Source organism: Saimiri boliviensis, chromosome 3, assembly GCF_048565385.1.
Source record: "Saimiri boliviensis isolate mSaiBol1 chromosome 3, mSaiBol1.pri, whole genome shotgun sequence".
NCBI lineage: Eukaryota > Metazoa > Chordata > Mammalia > Primates > Cebidae > Saimiri > Saimiri boliviensis.
In genome coordinates this window covers 21503256-21528256 of record NC_133451.1, presented here as the reverse complement: position 1 = coordinate 21528256, position 25001 = coordinate 21503256, and the positions used below count along the sequence as shown (strand labels likewise).

The following is a 25001-nucleotide window of genomic DNA, read 5'->3' as shown; positions in this document are numbered from 1 at the left end:
AAGTCCCCAAGACCCAGGGATTCCCTGACTGATATTACCAAACATAAGGTAGGTAAGCCCTGGGCTTGCAAATGCTAGGGGTAGGCTGGAAGTCCTTTCTTTCTCTTTTCTTCTCTCTCTCTCTTTCTTTCTTTCTTTCAGACGGAGTCTCTCTCTGTCACCAGCTGGAGTGCAGTGGCGAGATCTCGGTCACTGCCACTTCCCCTCCTAGTTCAAGCGATTCTCCTGCCTCGGCCTCCCGAGTAGCTGGGATTACAGGTGCCTGCCACTGCGCCCACCTAATTTTTGTATTTGTAGTAGAGACGGGGTTTCAGGATCTTGGCCAGGATGGTCTCGAACTCCTGACCTGGTGATCCACCCGCCTTGGCCTCCCAAAGTGCTGGGATTACAGGAATGAGCCACCGCACCCAGCCCAGCATGTCAAATTTCTTTCAAAAGGCTGCCTTTCTAGTGAGGTCCGGATGCATACTCTAGAGACCAGAGCTGTTGCTGCTGAAGGCCAGAAACAGCTTCAGATTGTTCATGGTATGGAAGAGGTACCCGTTTCCTGGCTCCAGTGTATTTGGGACAAATGAGATTACCATAGTGAGGAGAGAAGGCGATTCCTTCCCATATAACTTGGTTTTGGGTACTTGCCCCATAGGGTTGGTCAAGGAAATTCCCTGCTTTCCTCCCTACTCCATCCTCTGGGCGAGACTCTTTGGGCCACATGGGCAGTCTCCAGAAGCGCACAGGACGGCTTTGTCTGGAGCGTGGTGGCGGCGAAGGGAAACGCGCAAGAGAGCGGCCACCGCGGTGGGAGTTTGGACTCGAACTTTCCTCCGTTGTCTCCACGAGTTACCGCCTTCCCGCGGGCCCCACACAACTCCTGCCCCGAGGCTGAGGCCAGGACGCGCAGTCGGACTCAGCAGGTCCCGAGAGCGCGCGCCTCCTCTCGGGAGCCCGGGGCAGCGGCAGACGCGGGGAGAGCCGGAGAGCCGGGGAGGAGGAGGGGAAGGGGCGGGGGCGGGGGCGGGGGCAGGCGGGGAGGAGCCGCCGCGGGTCCTGGCCAGGGGAGGAGGCGGCGGCGGCGGCGGCGGAGGAGGAGGAGGCGGCGCTCGCGCCGGGCGGTAGAGAAGCGCTGGGACCCTTGTGGCCGTGACCCCCGGCTCCCTGGAGGCCCAGCGCGGCCGCAACGGACAAAGGAGCATGTCGGCGCCGGGGAGGGCCCGTCCTCCGGCCGCCATGAGGCTCCGGGCACCGCTGGGTCCGCGCCGCGCTCCTGCCCTCCCGGGCTCCGGGGCGGCCCGCTAGGCCAGTGCGCCGCCGCTCGTCCCGCAGGCCCCGGCCAGCAGCATGGAGCCGCCCGGACGCCCGAGGTGCCGCGCGCAGTCGCCTCTGCTGCTGCCGCTCGCGCTGTTAGCGCTGCTCGCGCTGCTGGGAGGTGGCGGCTGCGCCGCGGCGCTGCCAGCCGGCTGCAAGCACGATGGGCGGCCCCGAGGGGCTGGCAGGGCGGCGGGCGCCGCCGAGGGCAAGGTGGTGTGCAGCAGCCTGGAGCTCGCGCAGGTCCTGCCCCCAGACACTCTGCCCAACCGCACGGTCACCCTGTGAGTATCGCCTGGGCGCCCGGTCCTCTTCCGCTCGGCTCTTATCTCTCCGCTCAACTTTGGAGAGGGGTCCTGCCGGCACCCACGCGCCTTTGTGTGGAGCTGTAGGCAGGGGGTGGTGCTAGGAAAGAGCTCCTGTGCTTGGCATGGGTGCAGTTCAGGGAAAGGCAACCCAGTCTGCGTCCGAACTGTTTCCCAGCTCCGCTAGTTTGCAAAGTAAAGATTTTGGGTTCTCAGGCGCGCCCCGCGCTGTCCCGAGCGCAGCGCTGGTGCTGCGCGGTGCCACGTGAGGATGCGAGTCAACACGCTGTTGGCAGAGTTAAAGCTCATTCATCCTGGGCTGGGGCTTCCAGAAAACACAGTGCTCGATTACAAGCGCCAGTCCTTCTGCTTCTTTGCAAATTAAATAACACTTACGCGGTAGAGTTTGCAAAACACAAGGACTGTGTGCGAGCCCAAACCCCAAGACGCTTCCTTTGCCTTTTGCTATCTTAGTTTTATTAGAGCTAAAGAGCACCTTTTAAGATAGAGTTGTTATGGCTGGAAACATTTCAGATCAGTCTGTGCATGTACCTTGCAGTTCCGTTTTCGTGTCTGTGAGGCCTCATATTTAAAAACCAGTAACTTTGGAATTGAAAACTGGGGGTTTGCTGAGCCTTCCAACTCCAGGGACTTTTGGTTTTCCGATTGAGTTTCCACCTGGAAGGAAAAATTTTGGTAACTCACTTGTGCTGGGATTCACGGTTCTGTTTTGCAAACGTCGTTCTGCCAATTCTAGTTGAACAGTTGGCCTCAGTGACTGTCGAGTTTGTTTTCAGAAGAATGAATTGGTTTGGAAAGTTTTGAGTCTCAGTGTTTCTCATGGATATTTTGTTCAACTGAAATGTGAGTCCCTGGGCTCCGCGTTCCTCTGTGTTGTTTTGGTTGGTTTCCTATAAAAAGAAAGCGGCCACTTTACAAACAGGAATGCAAGGGCCGCAGCATGATCTGTGAAAACACTGGAAGTATGGTTTTAATTCAGCGGGAGTATATACAGGTAGGCCAGGCATACGTTTCATTACTAACACCTTTGTTTACCCGTTCATTTCCATTTTTTTGAATTAGGAAACATTTAACCATGAAAACTCTGTCTGTTAATGGAGGCATGAAGATGGGTGAAAGGGTTTTTGTTTTGTTTGCCTCTTTTGCTAACCCGTCACCATTTGGTGGTGGCAGCAGTTATATTTAAATCTCTTAGCCAGATTCTTTGAAGTGGAAATTTTGGGTAGGGGACTTTAATTACACTCCATGTGGAGAAAATCCCAATGTTGGAGGAGATTTTCTTTGTTACTCTGCAAAAATTAGTCATCATGCAGTTACGTTATAAACATTTAGATTTCGGGTCAATGAGTGGCACTTATGTTGACTCATGTTTATGTCCAGTTTTTCTGACCTAAAAGTGTCAACAATTTCAGCTGGAATTGGTCAACTACTTGTAAATTGTTGATTTTGCTTTGCAGAAAAAAATAGGGGAAATTGATTTTCAGCATATTATCAATTAAACTATTTTACTATATTTTACACGAACTGGTTAAAATATAAGTAACTGTGAAATATCATTTTTATCCAGGTTTTTTGTTTTTTTCTTTTGGTGCCGGAAAGCTCTTTGGATGAAAATAAAATTAAGGTTGGGGATGGTAGCTCATACCTGTAACCCCGGCACTTAGTGAGGCTGATGCAGGTGGATCACTTGAGACCGGCCTGTCCAACATGGCGAAACCCCATAAAATACAAAAATCAGCCAGGTGTGGTGGCATGTGTTTGCCATTCCAATTACTTGGGAGGGTGAGGCAGGAAAATTGCTTGAACCTGGGAGATGGAGATTGCAGTGAGGTAAGACTGAGTGAAACTTAGATTAAAAAATTAACAGAGCCGGGCGCGGTGGCTCAAGCCTGTAATCCCAGCACTTTGGGAGGCCGAGGCGGGTGGATCACGAGGTCAAGAGATCGAGACCATCCTGGTCAACATGGTGAAACCCCGTCTCTACTCAAAATACAAAAAATTAGCTGGGCATGGTGGCGCATGCCTGTAATCCCAGCTACTCAGGAGGCTGAGGCAGGAGAGTTGCCTGAACCCAGGAGGCGGAGGTTGCGGTGAGCCGAGATCGTGCCATTGCACTCCAGCCTGGGTAACAAGAGCGAAACTCCGTCTCAAAAAAAAAAAAAAAAAAAAAAAAAAAATTAATAATAAATAAAATAAATTTATTTGGTGAATAGAAAGAAGATACAATTAAGGATCAATTTAAGTTGTTCTGCTGTGGTGGCTCACACCTGTAATCCCAATGCTTTGGGAGGCCGAGGCCAGTAGATCAGCTGAGGTCAGGAGTTTGAGACCAGCCTGGCCAATGTGGTGAAACCCCGTCTTTACTAAAAATACAAAAAATTAGCCAGGCGCAGTGGTGGTTGCCTGTAATCCCAGCTACTGAGGAGGCTAAGGCAGGAGAATTGCTTGAACCCGGGAGGCAGAGTTTGCAGTTAGCCGAGATGACACCATTGCACTCCAGCCTGAGTAACAAATGCAACTCTGTCTCAAAAAAAAAAAAAAAAAAAGAAAGAAAAAAAAGAAGAGAGCTGTTCTGGCTGAAGAGGGTTGAAGGTATATGAGGCCCCCCATGTAGAGTCTTATGGGTCAGTTTCCTCATTTTACTAAAGCAAGAGTTAGAGTTACTGTAAATAAGGGACTCCCCAGGACTCTCATTGTAGAGTAGCATCTGAGTCCAAGTCCCAGATTGCCATTCTGCAGTTCACATGCTTTCTCATTAGCCCCTCTTGCCTTCATCTTAGTTGAACACAGTTTTTGCTGATGGCCCTTAGGTAGTAGGTAGCCTGTTGAAGTTTGGACTGGGTGTTAGTGCCTAGGGCTGCTGCAAATCACTAGACTTGGTGGCTTGAAACAACAAATTTATTCTCATAGTTCTGGAGGCCACAAGTCCAAAATCAGTCTATCAGCAGGGCCATTCTCTCTCTGAGGACGTTGGGAAGACTTCATGCTTGCTTCTCTCAGCTTCTGGTTTTCCCTGGCTTAGGGCAGCGTCACTTTGAAGCTGGAAAGGCTGCGAAACAGACCTCTGGAACACCGAACTGGGAAGGAAGTGGTGATTGATTTGGCTGGGAGTTGCAGTGGGTCTGCCCCAAGTAGCAGAGCTCCGCTCACAAAGAAAATTCCTGCTCTTATAAAGGCTTACAACTCTAGAAATTACATGTGATAGAGTCTTGGTCCATGGCGTAGGCATGGGGTATGTGACTTAGGTGGGGGTTTGATCATGTTTAAGTAAAAACAGTGCCTACTGGAAAGATTCCTCCATGCCATGCCCTTGGGCAATTAAAGGTGGCGCCTGGTCTGCCAGCCTTTACTGCTACTGAAATGCAATGTGGAAGTTAAGGGGGAGGTGGTCTTAGATGCCTAGGTGGTTAAAGGTTTCCTTCCTCAACTTTAGTCTCTGCATCTGCCTTCTCTTGGCCTTTTCCCTGTGTGTCTGGATGTCTCAAATCCTGTTCTTTCTCTTTTAATGATACCAGTTATTGAATTTGGGGTCCACTCCTAGGTCCAGGATGATTCATCTCAAGATTCTTTACTTAAATACATCTGCAAAGACCCTGTTTCCAAATAAGATCACGTTAAAAAGTCAGGACTTGGATATTTTTTTCTATGAGATGCTGTGCAACTTATGACAAAATACAAATAAGAACATGGTCTTTCTTCTCTAGGAACTTACAGATATTTGGGGAGAAGGATTCATGACTAAGTTCCAGAACAGTATAGTCAGTGCTCTATTACCAGGGTGCACATGTAGCAAAAGAAACCCAGAGGAGGGTAACCAAGGCTGCCTTCTCCCTCAATCCTAGTGGAATTAAGGATCTTGAGCCAATTCTGGAAAGAAGAAAAAGATAACTGTGGGCCTGGCACAGTGGCTCACACCTATAATCCCAGCGCTTTGGGAGGCTGAGGCGAGCAGATCACTTGAAGCCAGGAATTCAAGGCCAGCCTGACTAACATGACGAAAACTCATCTCTATCAAAAATACAAACATTAGCTGGGTGTGGTGGCTTGCACCTGTAATCTCAGCTACTAGGGAGGCTGAGGCTGGAGAATCACTTGAACCCGGGAGGCGGAGGTCGCAGGTCATGCCACTATACTCCAGCCTGGGTGACAGAGTGAGAATCTGTCTAAAAAAAAAAAAAAAAAAAAAAAAAGTGACTATGAAGAAAATGGTGAGGGGACAAGGGGAAGAAATGATGGGGTTGGAGGTGGAGGACCCCAGGTGCCCATGGGTTTGGAGAGGACAGTATCTGGTTATGCTGCTGTGCAGCTGGTGTTGCTGGAATGCCAAAGGCAAGTGTCTAGTGCCCAGGGTGGTCCGAGAGGAGTCTGTAGGGGTTGAGTCAGGGACAGGAAGTCTCCCTGGTTTGAACCTTTGTCATGTAGGTGTGGCCAGGCATTTCTAGCTGAGTTGTCACGTGGCCACAGAGAAGAAAATTAACGGATGGGAATTGGGAGAATGGCAAAGATGGGATAGAATTTATTTTTAATCATGAAAAGTAAAGCTATTTCTATTTAGTGGATGAACTAGTCTTCATCGTAGCCTATAAGTCAGACCCTTCAACAGTATTAATGAACAACATTTCTTTCTGTAGCTATGCTTAAAGAGAGGTCTGGCAGATACCCTAGGCTTAACTGTGTGTTCCCCGTGTCTCAGGTAGACTTTTGTACTGAGGAATTAAACTGCCTCTATTATTTTTATTTTATTTTATTTTACTTTATTTTTTTGAGATGGAGTTTCACTCTTCCGCCAGGCTGGAGGGCAATGGCATGATCTCGGCTCACTGCAACCTCTGACTCCCTGGTTCAAGTGTTTCTCCTGCCTCAGCCTCCTGAGTAGCTGGGATTACAGGCATGTGCCACCATACCCAGCCAATTTTTGTATTTTTAGTAGAGATGGGGTTTCACAATGTTGGCCAGGATGGTCTTGATCTCCTGACCTCGTGATCCGCCTGCCTCAGTCTCCCAAAGTGTTGGGATTACAGGCATGAGCCACCACGCCCAGCCTTTTTTTTTTTTTTTTTTTTTTTTTTAGACAGAGCCTTGCTCTTTCACCCAGGCTGGAGTGCAGTGGTGTGATGTTGGCTCCCTGCAACCTCCGCCTTCCAGGTTCAAGCAGTTCTCCTGCCTTAGCCTCCTGAGTAGCAGGGACTACAGGCACCTGCCCCCACGCCTGGCTAATTTTTCTGTTTTTATTAGAGACGGAGTTTCACCATATTGGCCAGGCTGGTCTCAAAGTCCTGACCTTGCGATCCGCCCTCCTTGGCCTCTCACAGTGCTGGGATTACAGGGAATGAACCACTGCCCTGCCTCTATTATTATAATACACAAATTGAACAAAAATTTACCTACGCTAAATGTTTTTGTTGAAAATATACTTATTTACTATATTTTATACTTATTACTGTAATTTATATTCAGTCTTGCTCAATATTGTAAGTTTTGAAAGTTCTGAGGACTTCATTGAAAGAAACTTTTACAAATGTATCACTGCGTTTCTAAATGCAGTTTCCACATGATGCTACTTGGTGATTCTAAACAAATAAAAACATAAAAAAAATTACTTGCAATTTGTCAGGTAACTTCCAGGTTTTTCTCAGAAGAACACATTAAAATAGTGTGTAGAGTTTTGGTTCTTCATGTTTGTTATCGAAGAACTAATAATTATTTGGACATAGCCGGTGTGGCTCAGTACCAAGTACAGGAAAAATGCTCGTATTGTTCAGAAACTTAAATCTAGTTGGGAAGGAAGGATTAGCACAGTAGGATGCAGACATTTAGAGAACAATTAAAAGACTGTCCCTAATTAAGTAGTAAATCCTGTGCTGGAGACTGTTTCGGTGCTTCAGGAAGCCCAAACGGGAGACAGCAGTGTGGCTGGGGAGTCATTGGAAGGTATTTTATTTTCCTGGAGAAGTTAGGACTTGAGCATCGCCTGAAGGGAGGGAAGGATTGTACTGAGTGGGGAGAGGGTGGAAGAAGGGTGGCAGGTTGCGGTTGCCCCACCTGAAGTGGAGAGACTCTATCAGGCGACTAGTGGAGAGAGCTTTACACAGGCCTGGCTGGGGGTCAGTTAGGGGAGAGTGGGCAGAGGGGAGAAGAGGTGGCCCAGGCAGGACCACACTGGAGCATGCAGGAGCCTGAACAGGAGGCTGAGAAGGAGCCTCTGCAGAGGCTGGAGGGGGCACCAGGAGGGAATCTCATCTCAGAAGCTAAGAGAAGTTTACGTGTCAAGACTGGAATGGCCTCCCCAGTTGAGGTGCTGAGAGATCAAGTCAGAAAGACCAAGGAATAGGCAGCACTGGATTTGATGGCAGGAGACTGGTGCCTTCCTGAGCAGTGTCCATGCATCACAGGTGAGTAAGCCAGGTTGGGTGGCCTGAAGAGAGAAGTGGGGATGGGAGCACAGATGAAGCGTTTGGCTTTTGATGGCAGCAGGGGAGTTCAAGCCCCATGTGTGTAATCAACGCACCAGATAGCAATAACTTAAGCTTAGCCTGCGAATGACTGGATGGCAAGTGTGTCTTAATGTGGTTTGGCATTCCAAGCTAGGAAGCCCCAGAGTGACCTACCTGGAAAGCCGTGTTTTTTATGTATGAGGAACACCTGAGTCTCCATCTTGTCCCATGGACATGGGCCATATTGGGGATCAGGGCCCTTTGTTTGGGGTTAATTGAAGATTGTCAGGTGGAAACGGGGAGGGTGCTAAGTGAAGATGCTGCGTGAACTGCATGCTTTTTGCAAGTTGCAAGGTTCTCTGCTCCGCCTGTAGCCACTGGGCTGTGCGGTTATCCTGCCCAGCCCACCACCACTGAACTGTCTCCCCTGCATGTAAGCCCTCAGTGAAACTCCATGTTCTGTTCCCTGGCTCTGGGTTTTTCTTCTTGAACCTGGTGTGATCCCTTCTGGAGTGGGTAGAGTTCAGCACAACACCTAGTCATGGGAGAAAGGGTGGAACACAGGTGTCAAGGCAGGTGGGAGGGCGGTGGGGTGCAGGTGGGAAGAAGAGGGAATTCTAGCCCCATTGCTTTTGTTTTTTCAAAGACATTTAGGTAGGGTGAGGGAAAAGTGGGCCAAGAGGAAGGTGAAAGAGAAGAGAAATGGTTCTTTTGGAATGTGAACCTACTGGGGATTGCAGGAAAGTCAGCAGGGAGGATCTTTTTCCAGTTTTGCCTTCTGATCAGATTGAAAGGGAGATGGACAGTGCGATTGTTTTTCTCCACCTGGATTCAGCCTAGAGATGGGAATCCTTGGGTGTGGCCAGGTTGCTTCTTTGCCAGGTGAATGGAGCCAAGGGAGAGAGGAGCAAAGTGATTGTAATCAGTAGGCCAGCAAGATGCCATGGCCCAAATTCTCAACAGCAGAGCCACTGGATCAAGTGTAAGATTGTTATCTTTGAATGCAAAATCTTGCGTACCTCTGCAGCCTGGTTTCTCAATACCCAACACAGATTGCTTTTTCCCTGGATGTCGGTTGAGGTGGTGTTATGTTGTAAACACAGTGCCAGGGATTCAGGGTTAAAATTTGACGTGACGCTTTCATCCAAGGGTCAGTCTTCTCTACAAATGCAACGTCCCCTGAGTAGAGTTTATACTTTGCTTCCTGTGTGCCTTGGCTAAGGCACCCTTGCCTTGGAATCTCAGTCTGGGAAATTCTGGGATATTCTTCAACAACCAACTTGGCTGCTACAAACTCTTCACTGTTCTGGCATTTTGATCCTTTCCATCTCTGAACCCAGGCAGTTATTAGTGTTCGTGCCCTTTTGCTTTCTATGGTATTGGTGCTGCTCTCAGAATGCACATAATCTTGGAAGGAAGGACTCTGACTTGTCTTTGCACAGCGCCTGAGTATGGGTGGGTACATAATTGTTCTTTATTGGCAAGAGTAATGCTAACAGTGATAGCATTACTAGGTGATGGAAAAGCAGGAAAGTTGGGGGCAGAAGACGGATGCGAATTCACATGTTTGCTTTATTAAAGCAAATGATAACATGTTTGTTTAGTTTGTTAGGTTCATAGCTGTGGGATCCCTGATTCAAGGACGGGTATATTAAATCTATCTGAGGTCACATGTGATCTACTTGGCAAGCACACATAGACTGTGTTGGGAAGTGGCTTGAACTCCTACCAGGAATATTGCTCAGGAATCTTGCAGGATTGGGGGCACAGTTTGGCATTTGGTCCGTGAATGCAAGTCGCAGGCTTTTCTGATAGGATGATAGGGTTGCGTATCACCCAGCCGCAAAGTCCTGTTGTTTCTTGCCTGCTTGGAGTTCTCCAGCACCGGGATAGTACATGAGAGATGTTGGTGGGTTTGGCAAGATACCAAGTCCCAAAACAAATGAATATGGTAACATTTGGTGAGGTTGCTCCCAAAGCAGCTCCAGCATCTGTTCCCAGGAGCCTGTAAAGATGGTTTAAAAAACAAAGACAGAAGTAAAGACTCCAGAAAGTAACTCAGAAAATGACACGTGATGAAGTTTCTTAGAAGACTATTCAGTGACTTCTTTTTCCATTCAGTTGCTTCTCAGGAAGCAGTTGTTTTACTGACTTGATGCTGTGGGGGAATCTTAAATTTAGAGAACATAGCTAATTTATTGTGTCAACATTTTTCTTATACACAAAGATTAGAATACAGAGTATTAGTAGCTTATTAATTCAGTTTTTGCAAAGATTTGGAAACTATACATGCAAACTTGCTCAGTAAGTTTTTAACATAAGACAATATAATTTTAATTCTTGATCTATGGGTATGGTTTGGCTTGCATTTATGTTCAAATACAGACAATTTTAGTCTGAAGTGGGAGCTTTACAAAGTACATTATTCCTCCCAAGGTTGCTTTTTTTTCTGTCTTGACTAAGGTTTCAGAAATGTTGCATGTCTAGTAAGGGAATTACCTACATGTATAGCGGTAGAGTGGGACAGAGATGAGGTAGGTGGCTCCCAGAAGGCACATCGTATCTGTCTTGGCCACTTCTAGTACCACGCTGAGCACATTACAGATACTGAGCTTTTGCTTTTGTCACCCAGGCTGGAGTGCAGTGGCACAATCTTGGCTCAGTGTAACCTCCGCCTCCTGGTCTCAAGCAATTCTCTTGCCTCAGCTTCCCAAGTAGCTCTAACCACAGGCATGCACCACCATACCCGACTAAGTTTTTGTGTTTTTGCTAGAGATGGGGTTTCACCATGTTGGCCAGGCTGGTCTCAAATTCCTGACTCCAAGTGATCTGTCTGCCTTGGCCTCCCAAAGTGCTGGGATTACAGGCATGAGGTACTGTGCCCAGTCTGCTTTTGCTTTTCATCCAGCAAAGCATTTCTTCTTCTCACATCCTTCCTGTTCAGGGTCTGAAGGGTAAAAATGGAAGGTTTAAGAGGTTGATAGAAAAACACTCCAGCACCACCTTCATCCTTTTCCACCGATCTTCAGCACATTGATCTTCTTGTTCTTATTTGTAAATGGTGAATCCCAGAGTAAATCTGTGCCTTTCTATATACAGCATGGACTGGCCAAAGACCAAAAATTTCACTTTTGATTTTTACTCTTCTCCAGTCACATTCTTGATAATCTGTTCTCCGGTTTCCTAAATTTATCCTAAACTTGCTTTTGCATTCATTTAGCAAAGAGTTATTCAATGCCACCCCTGCTTGTGGATGTATGTGACTTCTTATCTCTGGCTTGACTTTTCTTTTGGTCTATTAGACCAGTTTTATCTTAGTCTTGTACCTCTTCCTAGCCTCTTGCCTTCTGGCTATTCATTATCTGTCATCTCTCTCCCTGGTTAGATGTGACCATCCAGTTCTTTTTGATGTGATTTAACCTGCATCTTCCTTCATTGTTATACTCAACAGGGGGATAACAAGTGGAATTTTAGAAATTCTTTTTTTTTTTTAAGACAGGGTCTTGCTCTGTTGCCCAGCCTGGAGTTCAGTGGTGCGGTGTCTGCTCACTGCAACCTCCGCCTCCCGGGCTCAAGTGATTCTCCTGTGTTAGCCTCCCAAGTAGCTGGGATTACAGGTGCCCACCACCACACCCAACCAGTTTTTTGTATTTTTTGTGGAGACGGGGTTTCACTGTGTTGGCCAGGCTGGTCTCAAACACCTGACTGTAAATGATTCACCCTCCTCAGCCTCCCAAAGTTCTGGGATTACAGGTGTAAGCCACCGCACCTGGGGAATTTCAGAAATTCTAAATGGGCAGTGGGAGTTTCTAAAGGAAAATTTGCAAGACTGTTTTAAGAATAACCTTGCTAAAGGGACTGATGGTTTTTTTTTTGTTGTTTTTTTTTTTGTTTTTTTTTTTTCTCTGTGACCGTCATTGTTTTTCTTCCATGTCCCACTGCTGGGCACAAAACCTTTCCTCTATCTAGAATGTCTTAGACTTGCTAGTTGACTTACACAGTCACCTGCCTTATTTATGGCAGTTCTGGCCGAGATTTTTCATGCCATGACACAGATACATGATGATGATGTGCTCACTGGAATGAAATGGTGAAGGATGCTCCTGGCCAGAGCCCTTTGCACTAGGCTTGCATCCATTTAGATCCCAGGGTCAGGGGAGTACTTATCCCCACCTTCCGATAACCTGGTTGGTCAGTTTGCAGTTGAGGCTTTTCCAACTTTGCATTTGAATCCAACAGAGAGCATTAAAAGTTTGGATGCTTGGGCCACAGGCCCCATGTTCTGATGCAATGTTCAGGGATGGAGCCTGGACGTTGGTATTTTTCGGAGCCCCATGGGGTGGTTCTGATATCACCTGGGTTGAGAACCTGCTGCTTCGTATCCCAGTGACCTGAAGGGTTAGGGTTAACCCTAGTCACCATCTGTCATCTGCCACAACAAGAAAAGGTAGAAGAAAGAGCACAGGAGACAGTTGAGGGCAGCTGCCTCATGTGGGAGGGAGGAGCTGGTCCAAGCAGAGCAAACACGATGAAATCAAGAGACATTTATAGGACACAGAGCTGAGAGCTTCAAGACAGGGCCTTATTCATAAGAGCCAAGAAAAACAGCCATTGTTAAAGCCAAGAGTGAGGTGCAGAAGCCAGGGTTAAGGATGATAATGTTTTAGGAGATGTATTGTGGAGTTAAATGAATAAAACGAGAAGGTCTGACTGCAGCAAGCATCTGTGCAACGGTATTTGAGGGCCTGCTATTGACGGGCATCTCGGAGAGGCATGAGATTTTCTTTGTCAGGACACGTAGGTTGCTGCTAGGCTGCAAAACTGAGCCAGTTTGGGTATCAGGCATTTGCTAGTTTCTTCTAGTGCCTCATCATTTCAGATGGTGGACATTCTTGGTTCTTAATTTAAATACAATTTTAAAAACTGAACATTTTTTGTCGTTTTTTTTCTTTCCCCTATTTTGTCTTCTGAAGTTTAAATGGCGTAATGTTTGAATTGTTGTGCACCTTTGCAATCTTGTGTTCTTGAGTGCTCAACATGGTTGGATGCAGATAGAATTGTGTATCACACACACAGAAGGCTAACTTATCCATCACCCTCACCATGGACAATTTAGGCTTCAGTCTATTTAGGTTTTTAAGCCCTTTTTATGATTCTGCTTGAAGTCAGTAATGTGTTAAGCATGAGAAAATCTTTTCTCAGGATTGCTAACTCTGTATGTAAAAGTACTTTCCCCACCTGTTTAAGAATTGTACTTGAAAGCTAAGATGTCTGTACACAAGAAGAATAAATGTGTCCCCTATCATGGTTGGGGGATGTAGAGGTTCCCTTAAATTTTCTAAGCTCCCCAATCCCAGTGCCATTCTCTGCCCTCTCCCCAAGCACTGGAAATCATACACAGTATGTGATTAGTAAAGGCGATTGGTAAATGTTCGTGAGTTAAATTCACTCCTGATATGAGGACATTTCTCAGTTAGAATACATGGTTCCAAGTATGTGACCTGGTTCTATCTGGAATGTCAATTCTTTTTTTTTTGTTGTTGTTGTTGTTACCCAGGCTGGAGTGCAATGGTGCGATCTTTGCTCACTGCAACCTCCGCCTCCTGGGTTCAAGCAATTCTCCTGCCTCAGCCTCCCAAGTAGCTGGGATTACAGGCATGTGCCACTGTACCCAGCTAATTTTTTTGTACTTTTAGTAGAGAAAGGGTTTCTCCGTGTTGGTCAGGCTGGTCTCGAACTCCCAACCTCAGGTGATCTGCTTGCCTCAGCCTCTCAAAGTGCTGGGATTACAGGCGTGAGCCACTGTGTCCGGCAGAATGTCAGTTCTATTGAGGTGTCAGAGACTTTGTTTCCTCTTGTATCTGTATCACCTAGTATAGTGACAGGCATTTAACAGCCTTGGCTGCCATGGTCTCGTATTGTGGGTGGGATAGTAGAAAGCAGGTATACATTGTGCTGGAAATGATACTTCAGTCTAAACCCTCCTTCTATTTAATTGAAAGAAAAGAGCAACTCTGGAGATGTAACTGTAATGCAGGTTCTTTAACATAGTTGTTAAAATGTTCTTTTTTTAAGCCTGCTTGGATCTAAGTCTAATTAAACTGATTCATTTCCCATCAAGAGAAGACTTAAAAGCATTCTTTGTTTTATTGTGCAATTCTTTCTGATTCCTTTCTCATGAAAAAGGCAAAGAGAAATTGACTGCTGGTGTATTCATCTCCAACGCGGTGTTTAAGATGGATATCCTTTCTATTAGATTTATTATTAACATTTTTGGGGTTTAAGATGGATATCCTTTCTATTAGATTTATCATTATCATTTTTAACCTGCTGTTTGTTTTGAATGAAACCAAATGTAAAGTCTTCCTCTATGACCAAGATGCAGTTAGAATTCTAAAGTCTTTCCAGTAATGTGGAAGTGCATGCAGTCTAGCCCAGTGGACAGTGTTAGTCTGGCTCTTCCATTCCTTGGGACGACCTCCTACCTCCTGTTTGCTTGCATTATGACAGCTGTCATACTGTTTTGGAGTTATTTATTTGCAATTCTGCTTCTCCTACCAGATTGTAGACTCTTGATGGCCGTATTTATCTCTGCATCCCTAGTGTCTAGCACATGAACACTCAGTAAATCTTTGTACAAGAGGTCTCATTTTTCTTACTGTTTTTTTTTCTTAAGTAGAACTGGGAAGAATCTTGCATTATTCTTACACAGGAAGAATCTGTCATGGATAAACTTGAGACTCTTCAAAGAAGCATAACCAACATACAAGGTCAAGGCTTAAACTCCCACTCTTCATCTGATAGTAAAAAGTGTCTTTTATCCGGATTTTTTTTTTTTTTTTAATTTCTTGATCAGTTTTCACCTACCTCTTGAGAAGCCATTGCTTTTCTTTGCTTTTTTTTTTTTTCTTGAACTTCTCCCTGAGTTTGTGATGTTTCTTCTCATTGTATGTAGCCAGTTCCTTTTCTCCTCTGTTAAAAAAGCTCCTCTTCTTAAAATACTCCTTTGCAGCACGGTGATTGAATCACCACTCTTTTCTTCACAAGTTAACTTGAAAACTAGCTTGAATCCATCCTCTTCATTTCCTTACCTCTTATTTCATTTTCAGCCTATTGCTGTCTAGTTTCTGTCCCATGTTCTTGCTGAAGTCTGCCTAGAACTTCATTTTAAAGTTCATCACTACATACTTCTTTCTCTTCTGGTCCTTTAGCTTGATGGACATATCTGGTTTCACCATTTACTAATTATTGCATTTATTTGCAACTTAAACTCTTCTTTCACCCTCACATGGTTTGGGTTGGGTATAGCTCTCAGGAGGACCTGGCTAGCTTGGCTGCATGGTTTCCCTGCCAAGATAGACACAGGAAGCGGGGTAGTACCCCCTAGGGGATGCTATGCTTTTTGACATAAGCCTCCTGGGAATTGGTGTCATCTAGTCTGAACCTATGATCTGAGAAATAGAGATTGCTTGAGATTACTGCCTACTTAAAGAATCTTAGTGAATTGTTCTACAAGGATTTGACTTTTCAGGGTTCCTTGATGAAAAAAAAAAATTACACATTTGAGTGCTTCCCTCGAGGATAAAGTTGAAAAACTTGTCCATCAGCTTCGCTAGACATTAGCAACCACAGAGAGAAACTTTGTAAGACTTTTTTTTAAAGCTTTGTAATATTCTTAGTACTTGTATTAGTTTTTTTACATTGGAATTGTTCTCTTGGTGCTATGTGTAGCAAAAATGAGAGGGAAAATTCTATACTAAGTCTTAGTGTATGTAGAGGGAGAGTAGGTGGTGGCAGCCTTAAAATGAAAAGGAAACGTGGGGAGTCTCCAGGACCTGCAGTCAATGAGTAACAGGCTCCCTCCATGGCTGGTAAGAGAGTTTTGGGAGGTGAGCATAACATGGCTAATTCAGGTACTTTCTTGCTCTTTAATTTCTATGATATTTTACTGATCTGTGAAAATGATAAGCCTTAATGGTTGTATTTTATTCTGACCTAGAGTTTATTTTCTAGTGATGACTTTATTTTTTTGTTGGGATGTTGCCGGATAGTAAAGTAAAACTGGAGATCCTGGCCTTTCTCATTGTTCTCCTTCAAGAAAATGGATTTCAGAAAACACTTCTCTTTAGCCTTCTCGTGAAATTAGTATCATAGACCTGTTTGTCATTGTCATGTAACCCCGGTAAAGTTACCTAATATAAAAGTGTATTAATATTTTCTAGGGAAACAGAACCAATGGGATAGACGAAGAGATGCAGAGAGATTTTTTTTCTTTTTGAGATGGAATCTCCCTTTTGTCGCCCAGGCTGGAGTGCAATGGTGTGATCTCAGCTTACTGCAACCTCCGCCTCCTGAGTTCAAGCAGTTCTCCTGTCTCAGCCTCCCGAGTAGCCGGGACTGCATGCACCTGCCACCATGCCCAGCTAATTTTTTAGTAGAGACAGGGTTTTACCATATTGGTCAGGCTCGTCTCAAACTCCTGACTTCAGGTGATCTGCCCAACTTGGCCTCCCAAACTGCTGGGGGATTACAGGTGTGAGCCACCGCGACTGGTCAAAGAGATAGATTTAAGAGGAGAATTGTTGTAGGAATTGGCTCACATAGTTATAAGGAAGTCCTGTGAACTGTAGCCTGGAGAACTAGGGCAGCTGGTGGTGGTGTTCAGACCAGGTTCAAAGGCCTGAGAGTCTGAGAATCACGTGGAGGGGAAGGTGTGAGTCGTGGGCTGCGTCTGAAAGCCTAAGAACCTAAGCCAGGAAGCCTGGGTGTCTGAGGGCAGGAGATGAGTGTTTCAGCTCTAGCAGAGAGGGAATTTGCACTGCTGCCTTTTTGTTTATTCAGGCCCCCAGTGTATTGGTTGATGCCCACTTAAAGAAAGCAATCTACTTAAAGAGGACCAGTCTACTTTGCTCTTCCCCAAAGTGGATTACAGAGGATCATCTACTTTATTCAGTTACCATTTTTAAGTGCTAATCTCTTCTGGAACCGCTTCCATAGACATATCTTGAAGTAAGTAAGGTGTTAACCAGCTATCTGGACACCTCTGAGTTTACATTCACGAGTAAAATTAACAACAGGGTAAAAAAACTTTTTTTTTTTTTAAAGGAGAGATTTATTTCTACTGCTAGTTTGACTCTCTTAAAACTGGTAACATTTGTGAACTACTCTGATAGGGAAACTCCAGGTGTCTGTGGAGTTCTTTGACTTTCAGAACTTTGTTGTTAGTGTCGTTAACTGATTTAAAGTTCTAATAACAACCAACATTGGAATATTTATCATGTGCTAGGTACTGTGCCAAATACTTCCGTACAACATCTCACTTGATCGCTGAAACAGCTTTATGAGCTCCGTATAGTTCACATTTTATGGGAGTGCTAACTGAAGCGTGGACAAGTAAATTGATCTTCTCAGGTTACACATAGGCTGCTGGGCCTGGCTCCGGGTCTTCAATTCTAACTGTTGTTATGTTCATAAAAGTCACACGTGAAGTGCTTTCTTTGGTGGTGGTATTGGGGTAAGCCTTTGTAGAACAGTTGGTACAGAAGACTTGTTTTCATTGAAGCATTCCTTTAGAGTTGGCTGACAGATGGGAAACCAAAGTGCAGGCTGAGCATCTCAAATATGAAAATAGGAAATCCTAAATGCTCCAAAATTCAAAACTTCTTGGGACTGACATGATACTCATAGGAAATGCTCTTTGGAGCATTTTGGATTTCAGATTATTGGGTTCAGCGTGTTCAGCCAGTAAGTATAATGCAAATATTCCAAATTCTGAAAAGACCCCAAATCAGAAGCAGTCTTGGTCCCAAACGTTTTGAATGAGGGATATGGAGCCTGTAACCGAGAATTTTCACCGGGTGCATGTTATGTCTAAGTAACTAACTGTTGAAGGAACGAATTTTAACATCCCATTTTGCTATCATCTAGTGGTTGTGGAAACAAATAAGGGCACTTATACTTAGGTTTGTAACATAATCTGTTTATTATACAGTCAGTCTTTCTTTGCTTATCTGCTGCATTCTTGAGATTGAAAATTTTATCCTGGAATAATAAATAACCCCATCTCAAACAGCTGCGGTATTAAGATGAAAGGAGTAAGAACCTCACAGGGCAAGTAGATGCATTGTTGGGAGGTGTCCATCTGAAGTGACGTGAATTCATAACACTCTAGTTCTCTCTACGTGTCGTGCTGTTGCTGGGTGAGCAGGGAACCATCATTCCTACTCTTTATGTAATGAAGATGACCAGAATGGAGGATACAGGGGAAGTGGCGTGAGATGGAATGGATGTGGGGATTTGCGTTGGTTTTGCTACCAAGTAGAATTGTGTTGCCCAGTAAATCACAACATTTATGGCCTTCACTTTCCTGACTAGTAAAGTGAGGTTTTTTAAACTAGGCTATCTTTAATGATTCTTTAACTGCTAAAGTTCTGTGATTTTACATACGAAACCAAACCTAACAACATTGCTAACATATATTTTTTAAAGCCACAGAAGTTACATGCACATTTAATGACCATGATATTGCATTAGAATAGTAATGGTGAGGGTTGTTTACTTGTTAGGGGGAGGGGGACATTGGGGCAACTGGTAATTAAGCTTCAGGCCTGCCTGGTTCCTCAGCTTTGCTTGTCTTGTGTCACCAGTAATTGCCCCTCACTTACAAGCTAAGACCTGCCCTCCTTCCCTAGGGCTAATGTCAGCTTTGGGACCTTGAGCTCTCTTTTTGTTAACTGGTTTTCTTTTTTTGTCCCTGAGTTCTGTCTTTAAGATCTGAACACTTGAGCTTTTTTTTTTTTTTTTTTTTCTGAGACAGAGTTTCATTCTTGTTGCCCAGGCTGGAGTGCAATGGCTTAGTCTCGGCTCACTGCAACCTCTGCCTCCCAGGTTCAAGTGATTCTTCTGCCTCAGTCTCCCAAGTAGCTGGGATTACAGGCTTGCGCCACCACGCCTGGCTTATTTTGTATTTTTAGTAGAGATGGGTTTTCTCCATGTTGATCAGGCTGGTCTTGAACTCCTGACCTCAGGTGATCCTCTTGCCTTAGCCTCCCAAAGTGGTGGGATTACAGGCATGAGCCACCATGTCCAGTCCTTTTTTTTTGAGATGGAGTTTCACTTTTGTTGCCCAGGCTAGAGTGCAATGGTGCGATCTTGGCTTACTGCAACCTCCGCCTCCTGGGTTTAAGCAATTCTGCCTTAGCCTCCTGAGTAGCTGGGATTACAGGCTCCTGCCACCACACCAGCTAATTTTTGTATTTTTCAGTAGAGATGGAGTTCACCATGTTGGCCCGGCTGATCTTGAACTCCCCACCTCTGATGATCTGCCTGCGTCGGCTTCCCAAGGTGCGGGGATTACAGGTGTGAGGCACTGTGCCCAACCTTTTTTTGGTTTTGTTTTGTTTTTGAGAGAGGGTCTTGTTCTTTTGCCCAGGCCAGAGTGCAGTGGTTTGATCATAGCTCACTGGAGCCTTGAACTCCCACCTCAAACAATCCTCCCACCTCAGCTTCCCAAAGCACTGGAATTATAGGCATGAGCCACCACACCTGACCTGAACACTTGAGCTCTCTCTCTCTTGTTTTTTGAGACAAAGTGTCACTCTTGTCACCCAGGATGGAGTGCAATGGCACGACCTTGGCTCACTGCAACCTCTGCTTCCCAGGTTCAAGTGATTATCCTGCCTCAGCCTCCAAGTAGGTGGGATTATAGGCACCTGCCAATAGGCCCAGCTATTTTAAAAAATATTTTTAGTAGAGACAGGTTTTTACCATGTTGGCTAGGCTGGTTTCAAACTTTTGACCTCAGGTGGTCTGTCTGCCTCAGCCTTGCAAAGTGCTGGGATTACTGGTGTGAGCCACCGTGCTGGGCTTCATTTGAGCTCTTTTTATAGGTGAACTCTAGTTACCCCTTTGCATATCTCTGTTCCCCTGCCATAGGAATATAGGTTTTTAAACCCCAACTGCATGAGTAGATCAGCCTGCTTCTCTGAATTCTGAGTACCAGGTAAACCTGTAGGGTGTCATGTCAAAAACATAGCCTCTTTTTTTTTTTTTCATAGTGAAGATGTCCTTAAGGACAGTGTACACAAACACACACATAGATACTTTTTTTTTTAAATTAAAAAAATTAATATCTAGACTTTATGGACATCATGCAGTTTCTATATCACATCACAGTGTTATTTTTTTTGGATTTTCTCCCACCTTTTATGGCTTTGCCTGTATTACCACATATTTATTACGGAATCCTTCGACGCCAGTGTTTTTGGCTGATTGTGTTTAATGGCAGTTCCCCATCGACCCTCTGTTGCCTCTCCCTGTTCCCCACCTAATTCTAAGTGGGCAGGCCTGTTTTTGGTTATGATTCCCGCCACCACTTATAAAAGTACATCTGGATCATAGTTGCCTTTGATGGTTTCTGCAGTAGAGTCAGTGGGGCCAGTTGATTTCTTGAATGTCTGCGAATTGGGAGTAGCTGTTAGAAGTGCTTTGTGAGCTTATCGGGGAAGTGACTGACTGAATGATGATCTGTCACAGGCATGGTAAGCGGGTGGTGGCTCACATGCTATCATTTGCCAGTGGCTCTGGAAGCCCAAAACTCTGTTAATATACCTATATTAATTGTTTCTTTGGTTGTACACCATTGGACTCATAATGGCCTTTTGTACATATCAGGGTTCCTCACAGTTTGAAGTAGAGTTTCAGTACCTTTAACAGTGGCTCAAGCCACTTATATTTATAAAAGGTCTCAAGATTTCTTACTGGTAGAATTATTTAGATTTTGTACTTACTGCTAAGCAATTTCACTTTTGAGTCATGATTTCCAAAGTGTGCTTTCCCTGTATATTCTAATAGAGAGAGGCTTCCAGGATTTGGACCAGGGACTGTTTGGAGGAAAGGTGCTGGTTCCTAGGTATTAAGAACTGATGTAGATTACTAAGAAGAGACAGACGATCCATTGAAAATGTGGTATGATCTTAACATTTAATGTTTGCTGAGTGTGCCAGATCCTGTAGTAAGTGTTTTAAATGTTGTGTTGGTTGCTTTTCATAGTTCCCTAATGTGATCAGTATGATTATTCCTGTTTTGTGCCTGAGTAAGTGAGGCATAGAAGCCCATTAAGTTCCCTGAGGTCACCCAGACGTAAGTGATGAACCAGGACTTGAGCCTACACAGCCTGCCTCCAGAGCCTGTCCTCACAAGCAGTGTGTCCTAAAGGTCAAAGGAGGTTTCTGGATCTTCACAGAAAGAGAACATAAATTTACATGGACAGACACGAATTTATTTTGAGGTACCACTTTTCACTTCTGAGATTCAGGTGTGACTCTGGCAAGAAGGTGATATGTATACTAACATTAATGGGATGTATAATATCTTTTTTTAAAAAAACGATGTTTAGCAGCTGTTGCTGTCGTCGCCTAAGTCAATTATATTATTAGTGGTTGCAGAATGATGATACTCTAATTTTATCATTATTTTTTCATGTATTAACTCTGATACTTTTATAAAAGAAATTTACTGCTGATCAATTACTTTGCTTTCTGGAAGTCACTTTATCCAGGAAGGCCAAGATAAGTCCTTGTTTTGTTTTCCTTTTTTATCTATTTTCAAAATAGTAGCCCCCCCCACCCCCACCCCGGCGGCATTCATGGTTTTGCTTTCTGTGGTTTCAGTTAAGTGGAAAATTTCAGAAATAGTTTATAAGTTTTACTTATTTTTTTGTAGAGACGGAGTTTCGCCAGGTCACCCAGCTGATCCCAGACTCCTGGGCTCAAAGCAATCCACCTCCCAACGTGCTGGGATTATAGGTGTGCACCACTGCACCTAGCCATAAGTTTTAGATTGTGCACTATTCTGAGTAGTGGGATGAAACCTTGGGCTGTTCCGCTCCATCCTGCCTGGAACTTGAATCAGACCTTTGTGAAAGGTATCCATGCTGTCTATGCTACCAATCTGTTAGTTATTTAGTAGCTGGCTTAGTCATTAGATGGATGGATCATAAGAAGGGTGAACAGAGTACAATGGGATGTTTTGAGAGAGAGAGAAACCACATTCACATAATTTTTATTGTACATTGTTATAATTGTTCTATTTTGTTATTTAGTTGTTGTTGTTAATCGTACTTGATTTATACATTAAACGTTATTATAGGTGTGCTTGTATAGGAAAAAGCACAGTGTATGTGGAGTTTGCTACTATCCACGGTTTTAGGTATCCACTAGGGGTCTTGGGACGTATGCCCCACATATAAGGGAGTCTGTTCTAAGTAAGTTGGTTCTCATTGTGTATAGTTTTCACCTTTGACTTCTATAAATGTATTATTTAGTTAAAAATAACTAAAAATAATCTTTTAAATTGAAAGTGAAACACACAGAAGATTTAATTGGAATTTAGGATTTTGACTATATAACTTTAGTGTTCTAACAAAAAGAACTAAAAAAAATGTGAAACTTCACTCAGTTTATAGTAATTTGTAGTGGTTTTATTTAGGGTAACATATGTTGTAGTTTTCTTGATTGTAAGATGTAGCGTAGCATATGTTACTCAGGAGGTTCTCAAAGTGTTACAGGAAAGAGATCCTGATCCAGACCCCAAGAGAGGGTTCTTGGATCTCACGCAGGAAGAAATTTATGGGGGAGTCCACAGAGTTAACTGAAAGCAAGTATATTAAGAAAGTTCAGAAATAAAAGAATGGCTACTCCATGGAGGAGCCCCTAAGGGCTGCTAGTTGCTCATTTTTATGGTCATTTTGTGATGATATAAACACAAAATAATCCACCCCTAAACATGGGGCAGTTTATTTATTCATGCCTCCCCTTTTTAGACCATACAGGGTAACTTCCTGATGTTGCCATGGCATTTGTAAACTGTGATGGCATTGGTGGGAGTATAGCAGTGAGGATGATCAGAGGTCAGTCTTGTGGCCATCTTGGTTTTGGTGAATTTTGGCTGGCTTCCTCGCTACAACCTGTTTTATTAGTGAGGTTTTTATGACTTGTGTCCTGTCCTATGACTTAGAATGCCTGTCTGGGAATACAGCCCAGTAGGTCTTAACCTCATTCTGCCCAGCTCTTATTCAAGATGGACTTGCTCTGGTTCACATGCCTCTGACAAAATGAGTACACATTGACTCCCCTGGCAGAGCTTGTTAAAACAGATTGCTAGGCCCCACCTTTGATAACATTCCGATGCTTTACCACACTGGTAACCTAGTCCAAGGCACAAAAAGGCGGGAAGTCTCTGCTTTGGATCCAATGCCAGTCTGCAGGAATTGGCAGGAGAGCAGAGAAACTATCAAAACAGCACCACAAAGACTCACCCAAACCAGTCATTCTTTTTTTTTGTCTAATGAAAATAGAGGTTGGATGGTGCCGTCATGTTGCAAGGGACACGCTCAGATACATGTGTGTTCTTAGATATTGGTTTGGATAAATCATCTATGAAGCATCTTTTTGAAAGATCATTGGAGGTCTTCTTTTAGAAACTTGATTATTTCCTGAGTATTAGGTGAGATTAAAAAAATACCAAAACGGAAAGGTGGAGGCCGGGCACAGTGCCTCATGTTTGCTATCCCTGTGCTTTGGGAAGCTGAGTCAGAAGGATTGCTTGAGGCCAGGAGTTTGGGACTGTAACTGGGTTTTTTGGGGTGCGGGTAAGGCACAGTTCCCCAGCAAGAACATTGTAGGTTCTTGGTCTCCGCCCTCTCAAGAATGAGAGAGGGGACCACAGCAGGTACATGGTAAGCTTATAAATACCAGACCCAAGAAGTGTTGCAGAAGAGTTATTAATTTGAGGTAGAAAAGGAGAAGAAAGAAGAAAGAAGGAAGAAGAAAGAAGGAGAAGGAGAAGGAGAAAGAAGGAGAGAGGAGGAGCGAGGAGGAGAGAGGAGGAGAGAGGAGGAGAGAGGAGGAGGAGGGGGAGGAGGAGGGGGAGGAGGAGGAGGGGGAGGAGGAGGAGGGAGGAGGAGGAGGGGGAGGAGGAGGGGGAGGAGGAGGAGGGGGAGGAGGAGGAGGGGGAGGAGGAGGAGGAGGGAGGAGGAGGAGGAGGGAGGGAGGAGAAGGAGAGGAGGAAGGGGAAGGAAGAAGAAGAAAAGAAGAAGAAAGTAGAAGAAGAAAAGAGAAGTAGAGGAAGAGGAAGAGGAGGAAGAGGAAGAGGAAAGAAGGAAGAAGAGGAAGAAGAAAGAAGAAAGAAGGAAGAAGAGGAAGAAAGGAAGAAGAAGAAGGAAGAAGGAAGAAAGAAGAAAAAAGAGGAAGAGGAAGAAGGAAGAAGAAGGAGAAGAAGAAGAAGAGAGAGAGAGAGAGAGAGAGAGAGAGAAAGAAAGGGGTCCAAACATGAAGTCCGAAGGAGTGTGAAAGAAGGGAGTTTTAACTTGGGAGGAGCCCCCAACTTCTCTAAGACCCCGGGCCAATGAAAGGAGTTCCTTAGAACTTTCACTGGAGGGACTGACTTTTGATTCTTAACGTCCAGCGAAGAGACCGTTAGGGATGGAGAGAGATGCAAGGGGGGCATGGCGCTGGGAGGTTCTTGCCCTTAAAACTATGCCCCTTTGTGGACCCGGAAAGAGAACACCTTCAGGACCAGCCTGGGCAACATGGTGAGATCCCATCTCTAAAAAAAAAAAAAAAAAAAAAAAAAAAAAAAAAAAATATATATATATATATATATATATATACACACACACACACACACACACACACACACACACACACAGTAGCTGGGCGTGGTGGTGCGCTCTTGTGGTCCCAGCAACTTGAGAGACTGAGGTGGGGAATTCCTTGAGCATAAGAATTGGATGCTGCAGTGAGCTATGATTGTGCCACTGCCCTCCGCCCTGGGTGACAGAGTGAAACCCTGTCTCTTTATGTATACAAAATGCACACTTGTAAATGTATGTGGGTGACAGTGTTGACAAGGAGCTTTATTAAGGTGTTAAAATAGTCAT

At 44.7% G+C, this 25001-nt stretch overlaps 1 protein-coding gene across 1 annotated transcript in view; it reads left to right on the top strand.

Annotated features, from left to right (window-relative positions):
* Positions 1–1056: 1056 nt before the first annotated feature.
* The window catches only part of ADGRA3 (adhesion G protein-coupled receptor A3), a 128653-nt gene continuing 104708 nt past the window's right edge, over positions 1057–25001 (top strand). Inside the window, exon 1 of the mRNA XM_039468361.2 lies at positions 1057–1586. Within this exon, the coding sequence (XP_039324295.1) occupies positions 1336–1586 (251 nt within the window). The 5' untranslated portion in view covers positions 1057–1335. The remainder of the gene's footprint in view (positions 1587–25001) is intronic.